Source organism: Nannobrachium achirus (assembly GCF_963921795.1).
Source record: "Nannobrachium achirus genome assembly, chromosome: 9".
In the NCBI taxonomy this organism is placed as follows: domain Eukaryota; kingdom Metazoa; phylum Chordata; class Actinopteri; order Myctophiformes; family Myctophidae; genus Nannobrachium; species Nannobrachium achirus.
In genome coordinates this window covers 4,566,187-4,584,702 of record NC_137818.1, presented here as the reverse complement: position 1 = coordinate 4,584,702, position 18,516 = coordinate 4,566,187, and the positions used below count along the sequence as shown (strand labels likewise).

General features: G+C 43.1%; 1 protein-coding gene across 1 annotated transcript in view; it reads right to left on the bottom strand.

Moving 5' to 3' along the window:
* The window catches only part of LOC308291809 (myosin-1-like), a gene marked incomplete at its 3' end in the record, with an annotated part of 96,653 nt that overhangs the window by 42,056 nt on the left and 36,081 nt on the right, over window positions 1-18,516 (bottom strand). The window contains exons 21-30 of the mRNA XM_080733940.1: window positions 18,220-18,356; window positions 16,822-16,992; window positions 15,499-15,583; window positions 14,176-14,418; window positions 12,384-12,560; window positions 9,408-9,553; window positions 8,649-8,739; window positions 6,218-6,375; window positions 3,015-3,246; window positions 658-784 (exon numbers count right to left, since the gene is read on the bottom strand). Of these exons, the coding sequence (XP_080590066.1) occupies window positions 658-784; window positions 3,015-3,246; window positions 6,218-6,375; window positions 8,649-8,739; window positions 9,408-9,553; window positions 12,384-12,560; window positions 14,176-14,418; window positions 15,499-15,583; window positions 16,822-16,992; window positions 18,220-18,356 (1,567 nt within the window). The remainder of the gene's footprint in view (window positions 1-657; window positions 785-3,014; window positions 3,247-6,217; window positions 6,376-8,648; window positions 8,740-9,407; window positions 9,554-12,383; window positions 12,561-14,175; window positions 14,419-15,498; window positions 15,584-16,821; window positions 16,993-18,219; window positions 18,357-18,516) is intronic.

Sequence of the window (18,516 nt, the reverse complement as noted above, 5' to 3'; positions counted from 1 at the left end):
AGACACCCGGAAGTAGAACAAAATGGCGTATATGCATAGAGCCTATTCAGATTGTGTTAGTGGGAGTTTGTGAGCATGAACAAGTTTGTGTGTACAGATATGCATGTGAGTGTGCGTTTGTGTGCTGTGTGGGGAAAAAGTACTCACATTCGTTACTTAAAGGGCCACTTCACCTCTGGGACAACCCTATCTTATTTTATTGTTGTTTGGGACACGATCAACACAATCCTGAGTTATTTTTTGTGTCTGTTTTTTGAGATATTTTAGTATTCAGCATGTACTGGTGATGCGTTTTGCATCATCCAGTGATGCGTTTTGCATCATATGATGCAAAATGCATCACTAGCACATGCTGAATAGATAGGGTTGTCCCAGAGGTGAAGTGGCCCTTTAAGTAAAAGTATCAATACTGCAATAGAGAAATTACAAAAGTAGAACGTATTGATTATGTCGAATGTCCCTTTTGACAAACGCTTTCAAATGTATAAAAAACTTTTGAAAATAGCAGATCTACAAGCTCACAATTCGTCGCAATGTAAGCTTGGAGAGCTTGAAGATCGATTGTGTGTGTGTGTGTGTGTGTGTGTGTGTGTGTGTGTGTGTGTGTGTGTGTGTGTGTGTGTGTGTGTGTGTGTGTGTGTGTGTGCGTGCACGTACCACACTCAGCCAGAGAGCGTGCTTTCTGAGAGGACATGTCAGTCAGCTGTCTTTGCAGCTCCTCCACTCTGCTCCTCGACTCATTCAGCTGGTCCTCGTACACCCTGCACATCTTCTCTACCCCCGTCTGTCAATACATGATCAATACATCTGATCAATACACCCTGCACATCTTCTCTACCCCTGTCTGTCAATACATGATCAATACATCTGATCAATACACCCTGCACATCTTCTCTACCCCCGTCTGTCAATACATGATCAATACATCTGATCAATACACCCTGCACATCTTCTCTACCCCGTCTGGCAATGATCAATACATCTGATCAATACATGATCAATACACCATCATTCAATTCAATTCAAAGAACTTTTATTTTCCTTTCGGAACTTTGTTTGTGCAGTGGTTAAAAGGACAACATACATTTCACAGTACATAAAACCTAAGTGTCACTACAATAGAAGCACTATGTTTAAAACTAGTTCTTAAAAGCATAATATAAAAGTAAATATATAGGAGCAATAGTATGTATAAATAATAATACATAGCTTAGCGTCCATAGGACGTCCAGTCTATCAATAAACAATTCATCTGATCAATACACTCTGCACAGCTCCAATATGCTACCTTGGCTCTAGTCTCGCGTAGCCAGACAACTACGGTATTCCATCATCTCTGAATGCTATATAGAGTCTGGAACTACACCTCCCAAAATCCCAGTAAAGGAAGGCATTTCCGTTCACAAAGACTTCTGCTAAGCAGCACTCTATTATGCTTAGATGATATTGAAGAGGATTCACATCCGCTTCATCGCTTACAGAGAGTGATCAGAGCTTCCGTTCCCCAGACTGTATGACGGGAGCATTTGAAAATTGTGTGAGGCAACATTCTGGCCATGCCAGACTACCTTGGTTCTGGACAAATAAGCAGAACGCAATAAAAAGGGAAAAAAAAAAAGAAATGGCTGTGCACAGTTGACTGCCGTGTGATATAGAGGTCTGTCCCCCCTGCCACTGACGAGATTGACGAGCTATCTCTTTTATTTCACATTTAAAAAAATAATAATATTAAAAAAATATAAACTGCGATGCGGTGCTCGAAGTGCTCGGGACAAAGTGCATCCGGTCTGGACAGGAAACGGAAACTGAAATTTCGGCGTGCACACCGATCACGCATCGTGCACGATGGACACGCCACGACCACTTTAGAGAGTTAAGAAATCATAAAATTCAGGGAAGCCTCATAGTCGAATAGATTTCTAATAGTGGCAGTCAATGTGTAGGATGGTAACCTTGGCCCTGGACAGTTTAACACTTCTGTTGCCTCTTACTTTGAAGGGATGCTTGGTGCCTTGGTGCCGCGCCGTTTCCTCCGTAGGCCGCCGCTATTATTTTTGAAGGGCCGGGCGGGGTTGTTATGCGCAGATGGATTATCACTTGACTTCAACGTTTACGTCTTCTAGTCACATGACATTGTGGGCCCATAAAAGTGTCATGGCCGCGCCCAGCCGATGCCATTTTGTACTGTAAACATGCCAGCCTTGGGATCAAAATGTTTTTTTTTTTTTTTTTTTTTTTTAGTAAATGAAGTCTCTTTATGGGCCTCTCAATGGATTTGCTATGGAGGAGCTTCACTTTGCGTGCACGCCCAACGTGCGTTGTAAACAAATCGCGGACATTACCGATGCGGGCGGGACAGGAGCGACATACAGTAAGTAATAATAATTTTAATGTATTTACAGTAACAGTGACTGTGAGCGTCGTCAACGGCACCTTGATATTAACCTTTTAAATGACGATGAGGACTGTCAAAGGCAGCAGAAGTGTTAATAGGATGCTAATGCTAACCTTGGCCCTGGACAGCTGCTCCAGGCTAAAGGACAATGTGTAGGATGCTAATGCTAATGCTAACCTTGGCTCTAGACAGCTGCTCCAGGCTAAAGGACAATGTGTAGGATGCTAATGCTAATGCTAACCTTGGCTCTAGACAGCTGCTCCAGGCTAAAGGACAATGTGTAGGATGCTAATGCTAATGCTAACCTTGGCTCTAGACAGCTGCTCCAGGCTAAAGGACAATGTGTAGGATGCTAATGCTAATGCTAACCTTGGCTCTAGACAGCTGCTCCAGGCTAGAGGACAATGTGTAGGATGCTAATGCTAATGCTAACCTTAGCTCTGGACAGCTGCTCCAGGCTAGAGGACAATGTGTAGGATGCTAATGCTAATGCTAACCTTAGCTCTGGACAGCTGCTCCAGGCTAGAGGACAATGTGTAGGATGCTAATGCTAATGCTAACCTTGGCTCTAGACAGCTGCTCCAGGCTCGAGGACAATGTGTAGGATGCTAATGCTAACCTTCGCTCTAGACAGCTGCTCCAGGCTAGAGGACAGGTCCTCGGCCTCCAGTCTGAACTCGGCCTTCTCTTTCTCCAGTTTCTGCTTGGCTCTCTGCAGCGCGTCGATCTGCTCCCCCAGCTCCATGACGCTGTCAGAGTGCTTCTTCCTCAGCGTGGCCGCCGTGGCCTCGTGGTGAAGCCCCGCCTCCTCCAGCTCCCTGCGCACCTTCAGGAAGTCCGCCTCGCGCTTCCTGTTGGGGGCGGAAGGTCAACTATTGAGACGCGGCGGGGACGCTGTTATAGGGACTGTGTGCTATAGACTAACCTCGCCAGTCACCAGACTTTCCACCTCGGAGGAGATTACCGTAAATCACCAATTAGTAGCCCGGGCGTTTATTTCGCAAAATGGGGTCGGACCCCGGGCGCTTAAAAGAGGCCAGGCTTGCTACGGGTCATATGTTGCATGACGGTAGAGCGCCGAAAACAGCAAATATACAAGCTCACAGCCCTGTGGACAGACACTTCTAAGCCAAATGTAGGCTACTAGAACAGCCGGCCTCCCCTCTAGGTCGTCGCGTTGCGTCTATAGGAGTAAATATTCGTCGAAAACAAATCCCTGAGGTACAGGGTGGCCACGATCTGATGGTTTTTTTGAGAAAAAAACATTTTGAGAAAAAAAAATTTTTTTGAGAAAAAAAGATTTTTGAGAAAAAAAAATTGAGAAAAACATTTTTTTGAGAAAATAAAAATTTTGAGGAAAAAAAATGTTTCTCAAAAAAAAAAATTTAGAGAAAAAAAAATTGAGAAAAAAATTTTTTTTGAGAAAAAAGAATATTGAGAAAATAATTTTTTTGAGAAAAAGATTTTTTTGAGAAAAAAAAAATTTTAGAGAAAAAAAAAATTTGAGAAAAAAAAGATTTTGAGAAAAAAAAGATTTTGAGAAAAAAAAGATTTTGAGAAAAAAAAGATTTTGAGAAAAAAAAATGTTTGAGAAAAAAAAATTGGAAAAAAAAAAAAATATATATAATAATAAATAAAACGTATTGGTGATGCGATGACGTGGTGTATACGGATGTTACTGCGATTGAGGTGAAAGAGAAAAGTGGAAAGTTGTGAGCTAACTATTAGCTATTTGTGTGTGTGTGTGTGTGTGTGTGTGTGTGTGTGTGTGTGTGTGTGTGTGTGTGTGTGTGTGTGTGTGTGTTCTGGCTACGCCCCCCTCGGTTGAAATTGGATCCGCCGGTCCCATAGCTGGGAATACGAGCCAATGGACGGCGGTCACCATGGCAACGGGGGCCAATGATAGAGTTATGGGCGGTTTTATTCCCTACACTCTACCGACATCTGCTCTAGCTATGAGTTGAAGTTCCCTACACTCTACCGACATCTGCTCTAGCTATGAGTTGAAGTGGAGGCGAAATGGGCGTGGAAGTGGGATGCGGCTCTAAGAAAAATGTAATAGTAGATATGGTGCCCAGCCCAATGAATGCACAATAATGCTTCCAGCCACCAACGGGCGCTGTTGCAGCTAACATTGTAGCAAACGAGGAAAAGCAGTACACTTGGTAAAAACTCATTTTATTTAAAAATACAGACTAATACATTAAACAAGGCTTCCTGACAAGTCGCATACATCTTGCAGAACTTGTCCGGAAGCTATATTTCGCATTTGTGCATGTGTAGAGCCACAAAATAGCAGTTTTGCAGACCATACCCCCGACCTGTCTGACTAGTCGGTAAGACGCACCTGCAGCCGTCCCCACGCCACAATGCGGAAGCCACTGCAGGTGCGTCTTAATGTAAGGCTAGGGTCAGACCCCGGGCGGATATATGAGACCCGGGGATAACTAGAGTTGCAGGAAAAAAAACTATTCGAATTCGAAATGCGTTTCTAACATGGTAAGATTTAGAATCGATTTGCATTTTACAAAAATCTTTTATTATGATTTATAATTAAATATTATGTTATATATTATAATATTATATTATGGAAAAATAGTAAGATAAGAGCCCTGACACCACAACATTTGGAGCGACGCCTCCTGCACTCTGGTTGGTTGCCGGACATTTCAGCAGGTTAGCCCCAGGCGTGTTGTTGCCAGGGGTGTTGTTGCCTCGAATATTCATGAAGCTTTCCCGGAAGAGAAAGATCCCATGATTGGCCGCTAGTTGCGCTGTTTTCTCCCCACGAGGTACCAAAAAGATTTGTTCTCCGCTGGACCCCATTCATTTTCCTCTTTGATTTTCTAACCTTAATAAACATCGTCATAAATACTTTATGTTTTCTGTCGCTAGTGAAAAACTGCCTTTCAATTACCATGATATGCGTTTTGTGAAAATAAGGTCCCATTTATGTTAAAATTGATGATAAAGTTGCGGGGGGCGTGGCCAACTAAACTGATACCAGCCGGCTGTGTTCTTCTTCGTGTGCTGTATTTCGGGAGGCTAAACACCACATTCTCCCATGTATCCCTGCGGTTCCACGTGACCGTTGGCAGCCAATAGCATTCTTTATGATTCCTTGGGTACCATTCAAACAATGATGGCGACAAAAAAGCGTCATTTTCGCAGCATAGAAAGCAATGGCTTCGCACCATCCATGTTTTTTTACAGTCTATGGTTAGCCCAGGCTTTTGAAACACAAATGAAAGTAAAAGCCTGGGTACAGAGGCTAACAATGGTGTAATGATGTTTCTTTTGTTCCCGGGGGGGGGACAGTATTTTAACAGTTTTACTGCCAGATGTTATTATTTATTTATTGGGTTTTGTGCCAGCAAAAGCACCTTACCTTTGCGATGTTATAGACAAAGATGTATTCAATTTTTTTTCATCATTATTATTTTCTTTTCTCCTTAAATAGGTGTACTTTCGCTATACTAGCAGTAGAGGGCAGCCTCATGCAAGAATTAATGTGAAATGGCCGCGGTAGGCTACCGTCCGTCAAGACAGCTCAATCGCTACAGAGCAATAGAACGACAGCTAGCAGCCAAGAAGTGAATTTGGACATTATTGATGTTTACGTGAGGTGGAGATTTCAAAGCAGGATTACAGGAGACGCTTATACAGACATCAAAACAAGGTACAAAAGAACGAGCCAAAGAACGTACGATTGGCAACGCGCCGCCGGGAAAAATGGGGCGAACGGGAACGTCCAAAGCGGTAAAAGAGTTAATGATGTTACATGCAAAATATCATGAATAAGTGAATGAATGGATTAATGACCTGTTGAGTGCTATCTGAGCAGCCGAGGCCCCTCCGGCCTCCTCCAGCTTCTCTCCCAGCTCCTCCAGTTCTCGGGCCACGTCGTTGCGTTGTCTCTCTGCCTTGGTCCTCCACATCCTCTCTGCCTCCAACGACTCCTCCAGCTCCTCGATGCGAGTCTGGCACACAAACATAAAGGTGCAAAGACATGGATGAGTCTGGGACAGGGGCGTCAATTGGGTATGGCAGGGGTATGCAGCTGCCATACCCTGGGTCCAGGGGGAAAAATAAAAGCTACTTTTAAATATAAATCAATGAATGTCTCTTTGTCTATCTGGGCTGGTTATTATGTTGTTAAATTACAGTAAAATAACTACAAATGCAAAATTTTACATAATGGTCACTTTAACAAGGTATTATAATTATATTACCCACACTTTTATTCTCCCCAGCTTGACAAAGTGGTATATTACCACCGGAACCTGGTAATTTACCAGGTTCCGCAGGTGATCAGCTGCACAGGTGCAATGCATTATTGTTAATTGTGGAACGTTTACTAACATGCTAAGTTTAGCTGCACTTGAAAAACCATTCCAGGCAGTTATATCCAGCCCAAGAAACCATAGAAATCTGTGTAAAAAAACGGAAAAAAACATTTTGTTTTTTGTTTTTTTCAGACGCCGCGCAGCACGAGGCGTTGTGAGCATGTAGATCTGCTATTTTCACAATAGAACCGTGTTATCCAAAATGTAATGCTTATTTTCCACGAGGACTCCCATCTTTGCCATACCCTAGCTTTTGCTGAACTGACGCCACTGGTATGGTACACAAACATAAAGGTACAAAGACATGGATGAGTCTGGTACACAACAGTGTTGTTTTTGACAGCAAATTTAGATTTAGTTTTATTCATAGTCTTTTGAATAAAATGTCATTTAGTCATTTTTAGTATAATTTTAGTCGACTAAATGTCATAAGATTTTAGGCGACTGAATCTACAGTTGATTTTGATTTAGTCAGCTGAAATGTAGGCCTATTTTGGCAGGCCTTGATGGCATCGTAATGACTGATTTTACACTTGGCTGTGTGCTGAAATAGCAGATCTACAAGCTCACAACGCGTCACGAGCTTGTAGATCTGTTTTAGTCGACGAAATCAACACTGGTACACAAACAGGTGCAAAGGCATGGATGCAAAGTAACATTTCTCAAACTCAACTGCAATAAACCGGACATCATCATCATCATCTGTTCCAACTCCCTCACACTCTCTTCCCAAGACTTTTCACTCAACATCAGGCACGTGCACACATAGACATCAAAAGGGGCTTGAGCCCCTGCCCTTTTACCTGTCTGTAAAAAGTGGCTTCTCCAGACCATGCCATACCTGAAGGCAGCATTCACGAGAATTGCCTTGTCCAAACTCTCCTGCAGTTTGGACAAGGCAGCATCTTATGGCAGCATCTTATGTTGACATCAAGAAATGTATAGAAATCAAGCATGGAAAATAGCAGACCTCCACGCTCACAACGTGTCGCGCTATTTTCGATATTTTCACCAAAAGGCCCTTTTAGAAATGTCAGCCCCTGCCTCTCTAACATTCTCTGCATGTCCCTGCCAGGGGTGCCATGGCATTGGTCCATTAGTCCGAATTTGTTAAGAATACTATGCATAACTCTAACCCTAACCTTAACCTCAGTAACACTAACTAAATTCGGACGAATGAACCTTCGGACTAATGAACCTTCGGACTTATGGGCAGGGGGGCAGGCGTCAGGATTTAAAATGAAGCAACACGGAACTGAAAGTGCCTATGATTGGCCGCTAGTTGCACTGTTCTGGTACCAGAAGCAACATGTTCTCCATTGGATTCTATTCTATTCCCCCGAATCTTTACATTTGATTTTCTTACCTTTAATAAACATTGTCATAAGTACTTTATGGTTCCTGTCGCTAGTTTAAGGCCTTGTTTCAATCACCATGATACTGTATTGTGTTCTGTGAAAATATGGTTCAATTTATGTTATAATTGATGTTAAAGCAGGGTATGCTGTAGGAGGGGCTTGTGATCATAGGCTTGTGATGGTTCTTCTTCGTGTGCTTTATTTGGAAAGCTCAACAACACATTCTCCCAAGTATCCCTGCGGTTGCATGTGACCGTTGGCAGCCAATAGCATTTGAGATGGTACCATTTCTACCTATGAACGTTGATTTCTACAATGATGGCAGCACCCGTACAAGGGACAAACACTTCCATGCTTTCATCACATCCCGCCTCGACTACTGAACAGTATCCTCCAAGGCACCACCTCCAACAAGTCCCCCATAAACGTCAATATGTCCAGAACTCCAGAGCTGCCTGCCTGCTCACCAGTACCCGTTCTGTTAATCATAAGCATACGTGACTCAGGAGGACACATAATTGTTAATAATATGGTAGCTCTCTGACTAACCTGCAGTTCTTTGATTCTCTTCTGGAGTTGATCTATGTGAGTCTGTTCCTCTTCCATCTTAGAGTTGGCCTGGGTTAACTCATAGTCCTTCCTTGGAAGGATGGGTGGATGGACGGACAGGCAGACAGACAGACAGACAGACAGACAGACAGACAGACACAGTGATTGAGATGAGGAGAGAAAAAGAAGCTAGGTTACGTAAAGGTTCATCATCTTAAAGGGAAAGACACAACATTCACCTTTAGAACACATCTGGCGCATAAGATTCACTATTCCCAGTTAATCTATGTATAAGGCAGCAATCATGTAGTGTACAACAGTGTAATATGATGGCTGCCTCCAAGAGTTTCTTTAGGGGGACAAACACATAATCCATCTGACATGCTACATTATTTTTCTTTGTTTAATTTATTTTATTATATTTTTTTTATTGTTGTCTTTTCACCCAGTGCCAATTGCCTAAGGAGTTGTAATCCTGGGCTCTGCTCTCCCTCTGCCAACCTGGGGAGAGCCCCGAACTGAGCTCATGCTTCCTTCAATGCATGAGGAGTGAGCAGGCGGCAGCTTCTTATCACCTGACAGGGGGGAGTTTCCCCGGTTGGATGTAGCGTGTGGAAGGAACACGTTATTCCAACCAGTTCCTTTCCCCTCCATCAGGTGCCCCAGCTGGCCAGGGGGAGGCAGTATAGAGACCAGGATTACTGCATATATTCTTCGGGACACGGGGAGAACATGCTACAGTATATTCTTCTTTCCTACTTTTTCATTTTGTCCTCCAGCTGTTGCTTGTCAGTCTCCAGGTCTCGGACCGACTCCATGGACAGCTTCAGATCTCCCTCCAGTTTGCGTTTGTTTCGTTCCAGTTCGATACGCGACCGTTTCTCCTGCTCCAGAGAGCCTGCCACCTGGTGGTCACAGGAAGAAGAGCAGGAGGAAGAATAAGAGACCACGTCGCCGAGAATTCACTTGTGGTTAAATATCTGAAAACACAAATTGACATGAAACCAAAATACACTGAGGATTGTGCTGTCAAATAATGACACTATATGGAATCTGGGGGTCCCTGCTTCATCTCTTGCTCAACTAAGGGGTCCTTGGCCTGAAAACGTTGAAGACCCCTGAGTTAAAGCATAAAATAACGGTTAAAGTGGTTCAAATCTAAAGTGACACAGATTTGCGTTCCTGGTCAAATGGGAGAACTCACATCTGCTGTTCCAGAGTGAGATGAATTAAGATAACTCACATCTGCTGTTCCAGAGTGAGATGAATTAGAATAACTCACATCTGCTGTTCCAGTGTGAGATGAATTAGAATAACTCACATCTGCTGTTCCAGAGTGAGATGAATTAGAATAACTCACATCTGCTGTTCCAGAGTGAGATGAATTAGAATAACTCACATCTGCTGTTCCAGAGTGAGATGAATTAGAATAACTCACATCTGCTGTTCCAGAGTGAGATGAATTAGAATAACTCGCATCTGCTGTTCCAGAGTGAGATGAATTAGAATAACTCACATCTGCTGTTCCAGAGTGAGATGAATTAGAATAACTCACATCTGCTGTTCCAGAGTGAGATGAATTAGAATAACTCACATCTGCTGTTCCAGAGTGAGATGAATTAGAATAACTCACATCTGCTGTTCCAGAGTGAGATGAATTAGAATAACTCACATCTGCTGTTCCAGTGTGAGATGAATTAGAATAACTCACATCTGCTGTTCCAGAGAGAGATGAATTAGAATAACTCACATCTGCTGTTCCAGAGAGAGATGAATTAGAATAACTCACATCTGCTGTTCCAGTGTGAGATGAATTAGAATAACTCACATCTGCTGTTCCAGAGTGAGATGAATTAGAATAACTCACATCTGCTGTTCCAGTGTGAGATGAATTAGAATAACTCACGTCTGCTGTTCCAGTGTGAGATGAATTAGAATAACTCACGTCTGCTGTTCCAGAGTGAGATGAATTAGAATAACTCACGTCTGCTGTTCCAGTGTGAGATGAATTAGAATAACTCACATCTGCTGTTCCAGAGTGAGATGAATTAGAATAACTCACGTCTGCTGTTCCAGAGTGAGATGAATTAGAATAACTCACATCTGCTGTTCCAGAGTGAGATGAATTAGAATAACTCACATCTGCTGTTCCAATGTGAGATGAATTAGAATAACTCACATCTGCTGTTCCAATGTGAGATGAATTAGAATAACTCACACTGCTGTTCCAATGTGAGATGAATTAGAATAACTCACATCTGCTGTTCCAGTGTGAGATGAATTAGAATAACTCACATCTGCTGTTCCAATGTGAGATGAATTAGAATAACTCACATCTGCTGTTCCAATGTGAGATGAATTAGAATAACTCACATCTGCTGTTCCAGAGTGAGATGAATTAGAATAACTCACATCTGCTGTTCCAGTGTGAGATGAATTAAGAGAACTCACATCTGCTGTTCCAGAGTGAGATGAATTGGAATAACTCACATCTGCTGTTCCAGAGTGAGATGAATTAGAATAACTCACATCTGCTGTTCCAGTGTGAGATGAATTAGAATAACTCACATCTGCTGTTCCAATGTGAGATGAATTAGAATAACTCACATCTGCTGTTCCAGTGTGAGATGAATTAGAATAACTCACATCTGCTGTTCCAATGTGAGATGAATTAGAATAACTCACACTGCTGTTCCAGTGTGAGATGAATTAGAATAACTCACATCTGCTGTTCCAGTGTGAGATGAATTAGAATAACTCACATCTGCTGTTCCAATGTGAGATGAATTAGAATAACTCACATCTGCTGTTCCAGTGTGAGATGAATTAGAATAACTCACATCTGCTGTTCCAGTGTGAGATGAATTAGAATAACTCACACTGCTGTTCCAGAGTGAGATGAATTAGAATAACTCACATCTGCTGTTCCAGAGTGAGATGAATTAGAATAACTCACATCTGCTGTTCCAGAGAGAGATGAATTAGAATAACTCACATCTGCTGTTCCAGTGTGAGATGAATTAGAATAACTCACATCTGCTGTTCCAGTGTGAGATGAATTAGAATAACTCACATCTGCTGTTCCAGAGTGAGATGAATTAGAATAACTCACATCTGCTGTTCCAGAGTGAGATGAATTAGAATAACTCACATCTGCTGTTCCAGAGTGAGATGAATTAGAATAACTCACATCTGCTGTTCCAGAGTGAGATGAATTAGAATAACTCACATCTGCTGTTCCAGTGTGAGATGAATTAGAATAACTCACATCTGCTGTTCCAGAGTGAGATGAATTAGAATAACTCACATCTGCTGTTCCAGAGTGAGATGAATTAGAATAACTCACATCTGCTGTTCCAGAGTGAGATGAATTAGAATAACTCACATCTGCTGTTCCAGTGTGAGATGAATTAGAATAACTCACATCTGCTGTTCCAGTGTGAGATGAATTAGAATAACTCACATCTGCTGTTCCAGTGTGAGATGAATTAGAATAACTCACACTGCTGTTCCAGTGTGAGATGAATTAGAATAACTCACATCTGCTGTTCCAGTGTGAGATGAATTAGAATAACTCACATCTGCTGTTCCAGTGTGAGATGAATTAGAATAACTCACATCTGCTGTTCCAGAGTGAGATGAATTAGAATAACTCACATCTGCTGTTCCAGAGTGAGATGAATTAGAATAACTCACACCTGCTGTTCCAGTGTGAGATGAATTAGAATAACTCACATCATCCACCTGCTGCTCCAGTCTGACTTTGGCTTTAGCCAGAATGTTGACCTTGTCCTCCTGGGCCTGGAGGTCATGGAGGACCTGCTGGTGGGCCTCCTGCAGAGCAGCCTTCTCTCTGGTCAGGGAGGCGATCTGCTCGTCCATCCCAACCATCTCCTGAGACAGGTTCTTCACCTGAGGAACACACATAGAAACACATCAACCATCTCCTGGGACAGGTTCTTCACCTGGGAGGGAACACACACAAAAACATCATGTTTCTGCAACAGCCTTTGGAGCATTAGTGAAATCCCTTAGTTTGGGGCGCTGCGATGCGTTTTGAGCTTGTAGATCAGCTATTTTTGCATCTTTTGAATTGGAATCTTGAATTCTTTATTTTTATTTTTAGTATTGGAATCCTGAAATGTAACATTTTGATTTAATTTTAAACGCATTTAGTTATATACTCATGTTAACTTTATGAACCTGAATACAAATACATTTGACATACATTTTAATTCTACTATACCAGTCATTAAGCTACTAATATAGACTGACGGAATTAAAGCAGGTTAATAATATGTAGGGATGGGTATCGTTCACCTCTGAATCGATACGATACCTTTTTCGATACCTGGGAATCGATACGATACCTGTTTCGATACTGTTTTCGATACTTTTTTATTTATTATTATTATTATTAACTTTTTACTATAGGCTATTTTACACACCACAATAGGTTATTAAGGCCGCCTAAGACAGCCATTTTCATGTCAAGTAGTAGGCTTACTGTAGTTGATGGGACTACTATTACTGTTACTATGGCTGCTATTTTATATACAAGTGTTTGTCTGCATAGAACACATTCTTTATACAGCTATTCTATGGCTATACTGTTGACGGTTTATTATTTTTACTATTATTGTTATCATCATCATCATCATCATCTTCTTACCTTATCTTAGTTTTTCTTATTATTATTATCATCACCTCGATCACAACATTGCATTTTGCTTCTTGTCCCATAGTGACAATAAAACCTTGCTTCTCTTTTTTCTTAAACCTCACATCAACAATTTGCGTTGCTGAATGCAACTCCATTGAACGCGAATGCGCGTTCGCGTCTACTGCATACATGAACGCGCAGCATGGAGTTACACAGCGGCAGGGTGTCTGCCCTGCGCTGGCGAAACAAACACAAACATGCGTAAAAAGTTTGTTTCAACCGATCAATTACTTTTTCTATGTACCGCGGCCGCCATACTACACATCTCTCCCGGGACTGTATTCTTTTTTTTATACGACACAGAAAAAGGCTTTCACTTCTTCAACACGGAAAGGGTGAAAGCCAGACAGAGCAGCGAGCGGAGGGGGAGAGGCTATGGGGAAGAGTAGCTCTGGTCCATAGCGTTAGCGTGGGGACTGGGGAGAGGTGACGATCGATGCTCACACAGTGTCACAGCCGGAGATCATAGACGTTGGATCATCGGATGTTTTCAGTTGTGGGCCATTTTCACAGTAACGCAACTACGCAAGTTTACTAAAGCAATTCAATGTTGTTACGGATGCGACCGGCCACGGGTACGTTCAAGAGTATCGAAACGAGGTACCGTTTGTTTTTACGTGAACCGATACTCAATAGTACCGACGTCATGCATTCGATACCAATAAAAGTACCGACTTCGGTACCCAACCCTAATAATATGTCAGTATTCCGGTATTAACCTGCGGGCCGCATTAAGTGAAGGTGAGGGCCGCATGTGGCCCCCGGGCCTCCAGTTGTCCATGTATGCCTTATATGGTCATGTACCTTGTTCTCTATGCCGTGCCGGTCCTTCTCCACCTTGGCCAGGGTGATCTCCAGGTCGTCCACGTCCCTCTTCAGGGTCATGACCTCGTCGTCCAGCTGTCTCTTCCTGGTGGTCAGCGTGGCGTTGAGCTCCTCCTCGTCCTCCAGACGCTCCTGGTTCTCCTTGATCTTCACCTCCAGGGTGATCTTGGTCTGGATCAGCTGGTTGCAGCGGTCCTCCGCGTCCATCAGGTTGTCCTGCTCCTAAACCCATTCAGAACGGGTACACATCATTGTGTGTCATTATTTTATGCTTTAACTATTGAAAAATAGCAGATATACAAGCTCGCAGCGAACGTTTGTAACTCAAATTTTGCTTCTGGGTGGTCCCTGGAACTAAATATGTTGAGATGCGGGTCCGTGGCCAAATACATATCATTTTGGGGGTCCTTCACATGAAAAGGTTTGAGAACCACTGACATAGTAGTCTCTCAAGAACAGACTAACTGAGCTCCAGTTAAGTGAAAAGGACCTTTTCTTTGACGATGGCTGGCCAGATTGCTGACATAGAAACATAGGGTTTTTTCAAAAAACCTTAGAAGGATTCAAAAGACACTTATAGAATCGGGTCAAAATTCTAATTTTCTAATCTAATCTTTTTCAAAAATAGCAGATCTACAAGCTCGCAGCGCGGCAGCTTGCTATTTTTCACTGGTTAAAGCATTCAATAAGTCTAGGCCTAAGGAGACAACACATATCCATCAGGTTGTCCTACTCCTGAACCCATTCAGAATGGGTACACAGTATTGTGAATCATTATTTTATGCTTTAACTGTTGAAAAAATAGCAGATCTACAAGCTCACAGCGCGCCACCGAGTGCCGCGCTGCGAGCTTGTAGATCTGCTATATTTTTTTATAAATCGTGAAGATTAGAATTTTGACCCGATTCTATAACTGTCTTTTGAATCCTTCTAAGGTTTTTTTTTTAAAGTTTCTATGTCAGCAATCTGGCCAGCCATCGTCAAAAAAAAGGTCCTTTTCACTTCAACTGGAGCTCAGTTAGTCAACTGGAGCTCAGTTAGAGAACAAGGTGATGACCATATATAAGCGACCCAGTACAGAGCCAAAGGTCAAGGTATGTCCTCTGAAAATGCACATTTTACAAAAACGCTGATGAAGGCTCAAAGGGATATTTCACTTTCAAAAAAACTTTTGGTCATTTTATGGTCTAATCAGGCTTTTATGAACAACCTCTGGCTTCGCTGTGATGTCACACTAACATCCCCGATGTCAAGGGCGAGGTCGCCCTGAGGCGTCTTACTAGTAAATCAAGTGTAACTTACAGCCTGCAGTTGTAGAGTCAAGTCGTTTTTCTCTTGAACCAGAACCACCTGTCGCTCCTCGGCCTCCTTCCGCTTGTACTCGGTCCTAACACACACACACACACGCACACGCGCATGCGCACACGCACACACGCACGCACGCACGCACACACACACACACACACACACACACACACACACACACACACACACACACACACACACACACACACACACACACACACACATTTCAGTTAGGAAAGAAGACCCGGAATGAATCCATATGGATCCGGATATTCAAGTTGTAAAATCAAGTTTAAATGTTTCATTTAAAAGTCTTCAGAATCTGCTATGTTTGCATCAGTGTGCTAAAAGAGTGACCCGTTTCACTGTGCAATGTAAGGACACCATTTTGAAATATAATTTCTAAGAAGTTATAATACACAAAGCAACTATTGAACATACAATACAATTTAGAATTTACAATTTACAATTTAGGCATTCAGCAAACACTGTTATCTATTCTAGAGACACTTTACAAGTGTGGGATCACAGAAACTAATACACCTGACCGGCTAAAACAATGAACCCATATTTGGAGTTACATCATCATGGACAACCCATCCCTCTACCTAAGCATTGTCAAGGCAGAGAACCAGGAATCTTAAAGAGATTTTACAAATCATTGTAATTTCTTGCATAATATGAATAGTTGGAATTCAGCCACTCAACAGCAAAACGACAGATGAACAGACAGAAATATCAGATAAGCAGGCAGACAGACAGACAGACAGACAGACAGACAGACAGGCAGACAGACAGACAGACAGACAGACAGACAGACAGGCAGGCAGGCAGGCAGGCAGGCAGGCAGGCAGGCAGACAGACAGACAGACAGACAGACAGACAGACAGGCAGGCAGGCAGGCAGACAGACAGACAGACAGACAGACAGACAGACAGACAGACAGACAGACAGGCAGGCAGGCAGGCAGGCAGGCAGGCAGGCAGGCAGGCAGGCAGGCAGACAGACAGACAGACAGACAGACAGACAGACAGGCAGGCAGGCAGGCAGGCAGGCAGGCAGACAGACAGACAGACAGACAGACAGACAGGCAGACAGACAGAGAGACAGACAGACAGACAGACAGACAGACAGGCAGGCAGACAGACAGACAGAGAGACAGACAGACAGACAGACAGACAGGCAGACAGACAGACAGGCAGACAGACAGACAGACAGACAGACAGACAGACAGACAGACAGACAGACAGACAGACAGACAGACAGACAGGCAGACAGGCAGACAGACAGACAGAGAGACAGACAGACAGACAGACATACTTGTCGAAGGTGTCTTTGAGCTTGGTGAACTCCTCCTTGACCACGGCCAGCTCTTTCTCCACCTGGGCGCTCCTGAGCAGGGGGCGGATCTTATAGAAGAGGCCCATCCAGGGCCAGGTCCGCACCGAGTAGAAGGCCCGCAGGTTGAACTGGAGCACCTGCACCGCCTCCCTGTGGACGAGGATGGAACTACATCAAAACTATCCTTAGTTAGCCTGGAATCCAGACTGAGGCACTCGTTCAAGTTTTTTGTTTGTTTGTTTGTTTTCTTTTCACTTGGCTTCTCGGTCTGGCAGTCTTCCATTCGAGCCTGATTTCCGAACGCCACCTGTTACGTAGGCACGCCATTGCTGATTGGATAATGCTCAGCGAATCGCAGGAGGAAGGGAAGTGACTTGAATGTCTATAGACGAATCCACAGAACGGCAATCGTAACTGCTGTGTCCAGCGGAACCGCTTGGCATCGCAACTCCACAACTAAGGGCAGCACTCTGTGGATTCCTCTATACTAGGCTCCCTACCAGCAATATTTTAAAATCAAACATTAATAACTAGAAATACTGTTCCTACGAAACAGTGTGGGTGTCACAGTCACAGACTTTGCCTGTCTTGTCTAGGTCTTGTATTTCTATGTATTGTGTTCTAGTTGTCATGGTTCTATATTGTCTACCCAGCTGTATTTCATGTGTAATCAGTCATCATGTGTATATTAGTCTTGTTCCCCAGTCAGTCCTTGTGGAGTCATTGTTTGGTGTCACTGCATTAGTTAGTTTGTATTTGTGATTTCTGTTCTGTTCTGTTCAGTGTTCACCTGTTGTTTATTAAAACACTCAACCATGGGTTTTCGATGCACAACCTGCCTGGCTGTCCTGCTTTTGGGTCCTCACTACACCAGCACGTGACAGTGGGCTTGCATATAACACCAATTATGGGCACAAAGATCTACCCTTTGGCTGCTCCTCATTGGCTAAGGGTCCTGCCTTTGTACTGTTGGTAATTTCTTTGAGGAGAATAACCTTGGTCTATAAAGTTTTGGTATAACATACTGATATCAAGAAAGCACATAAGGAGGAGCGCACACCTAAGTGAGTGAGGTGCTGCTGACCACGCAAATAACACTGAATGAGAAGGAAGAGGCCACACAACTCTTCAGCCACGATGCAAATAATGTATTTAACCAACGTTTCGACTGTTGCCAGTCTTCACCAGGGTTTTTGACATACTGGTCTGGAGCCCACGTGTTGTTGTTATTTATGTCAGGTCGCTCTTGTTGGTGGAGTTGTCTTTGTACTTTCGGAAAGTTTTTTGAGGAGAATAAACTTGACCTATAAAGATTTGGAATAACATACCGGTCTCGCCTTTCATCGAGCCCACAATGATAATAACAATAGTAATAACCTCTCTATGGACATCCTCTCCAGCTCCATCTTCATGAGCTTCCCTCTGCAGATGGCCTGGACGATGGTCAGGATCAGAGACAGACGGCTGTCCCTCATGTCCTCCATTAACCCCAAGAGACCCGCCTTAAAGAACACCTGAGGACAGGAAATGATGTCAGTCACTAACATGTAGTAGTAATACTGGTAGTATTGATAGTGTACCTTATTTATCCGATACTAGTAGTAGCTTGATACCACACTAAACTAAGCATAATCAAGTCAACACTGGAGATGTGGCGTAACGGCATGGATTTCT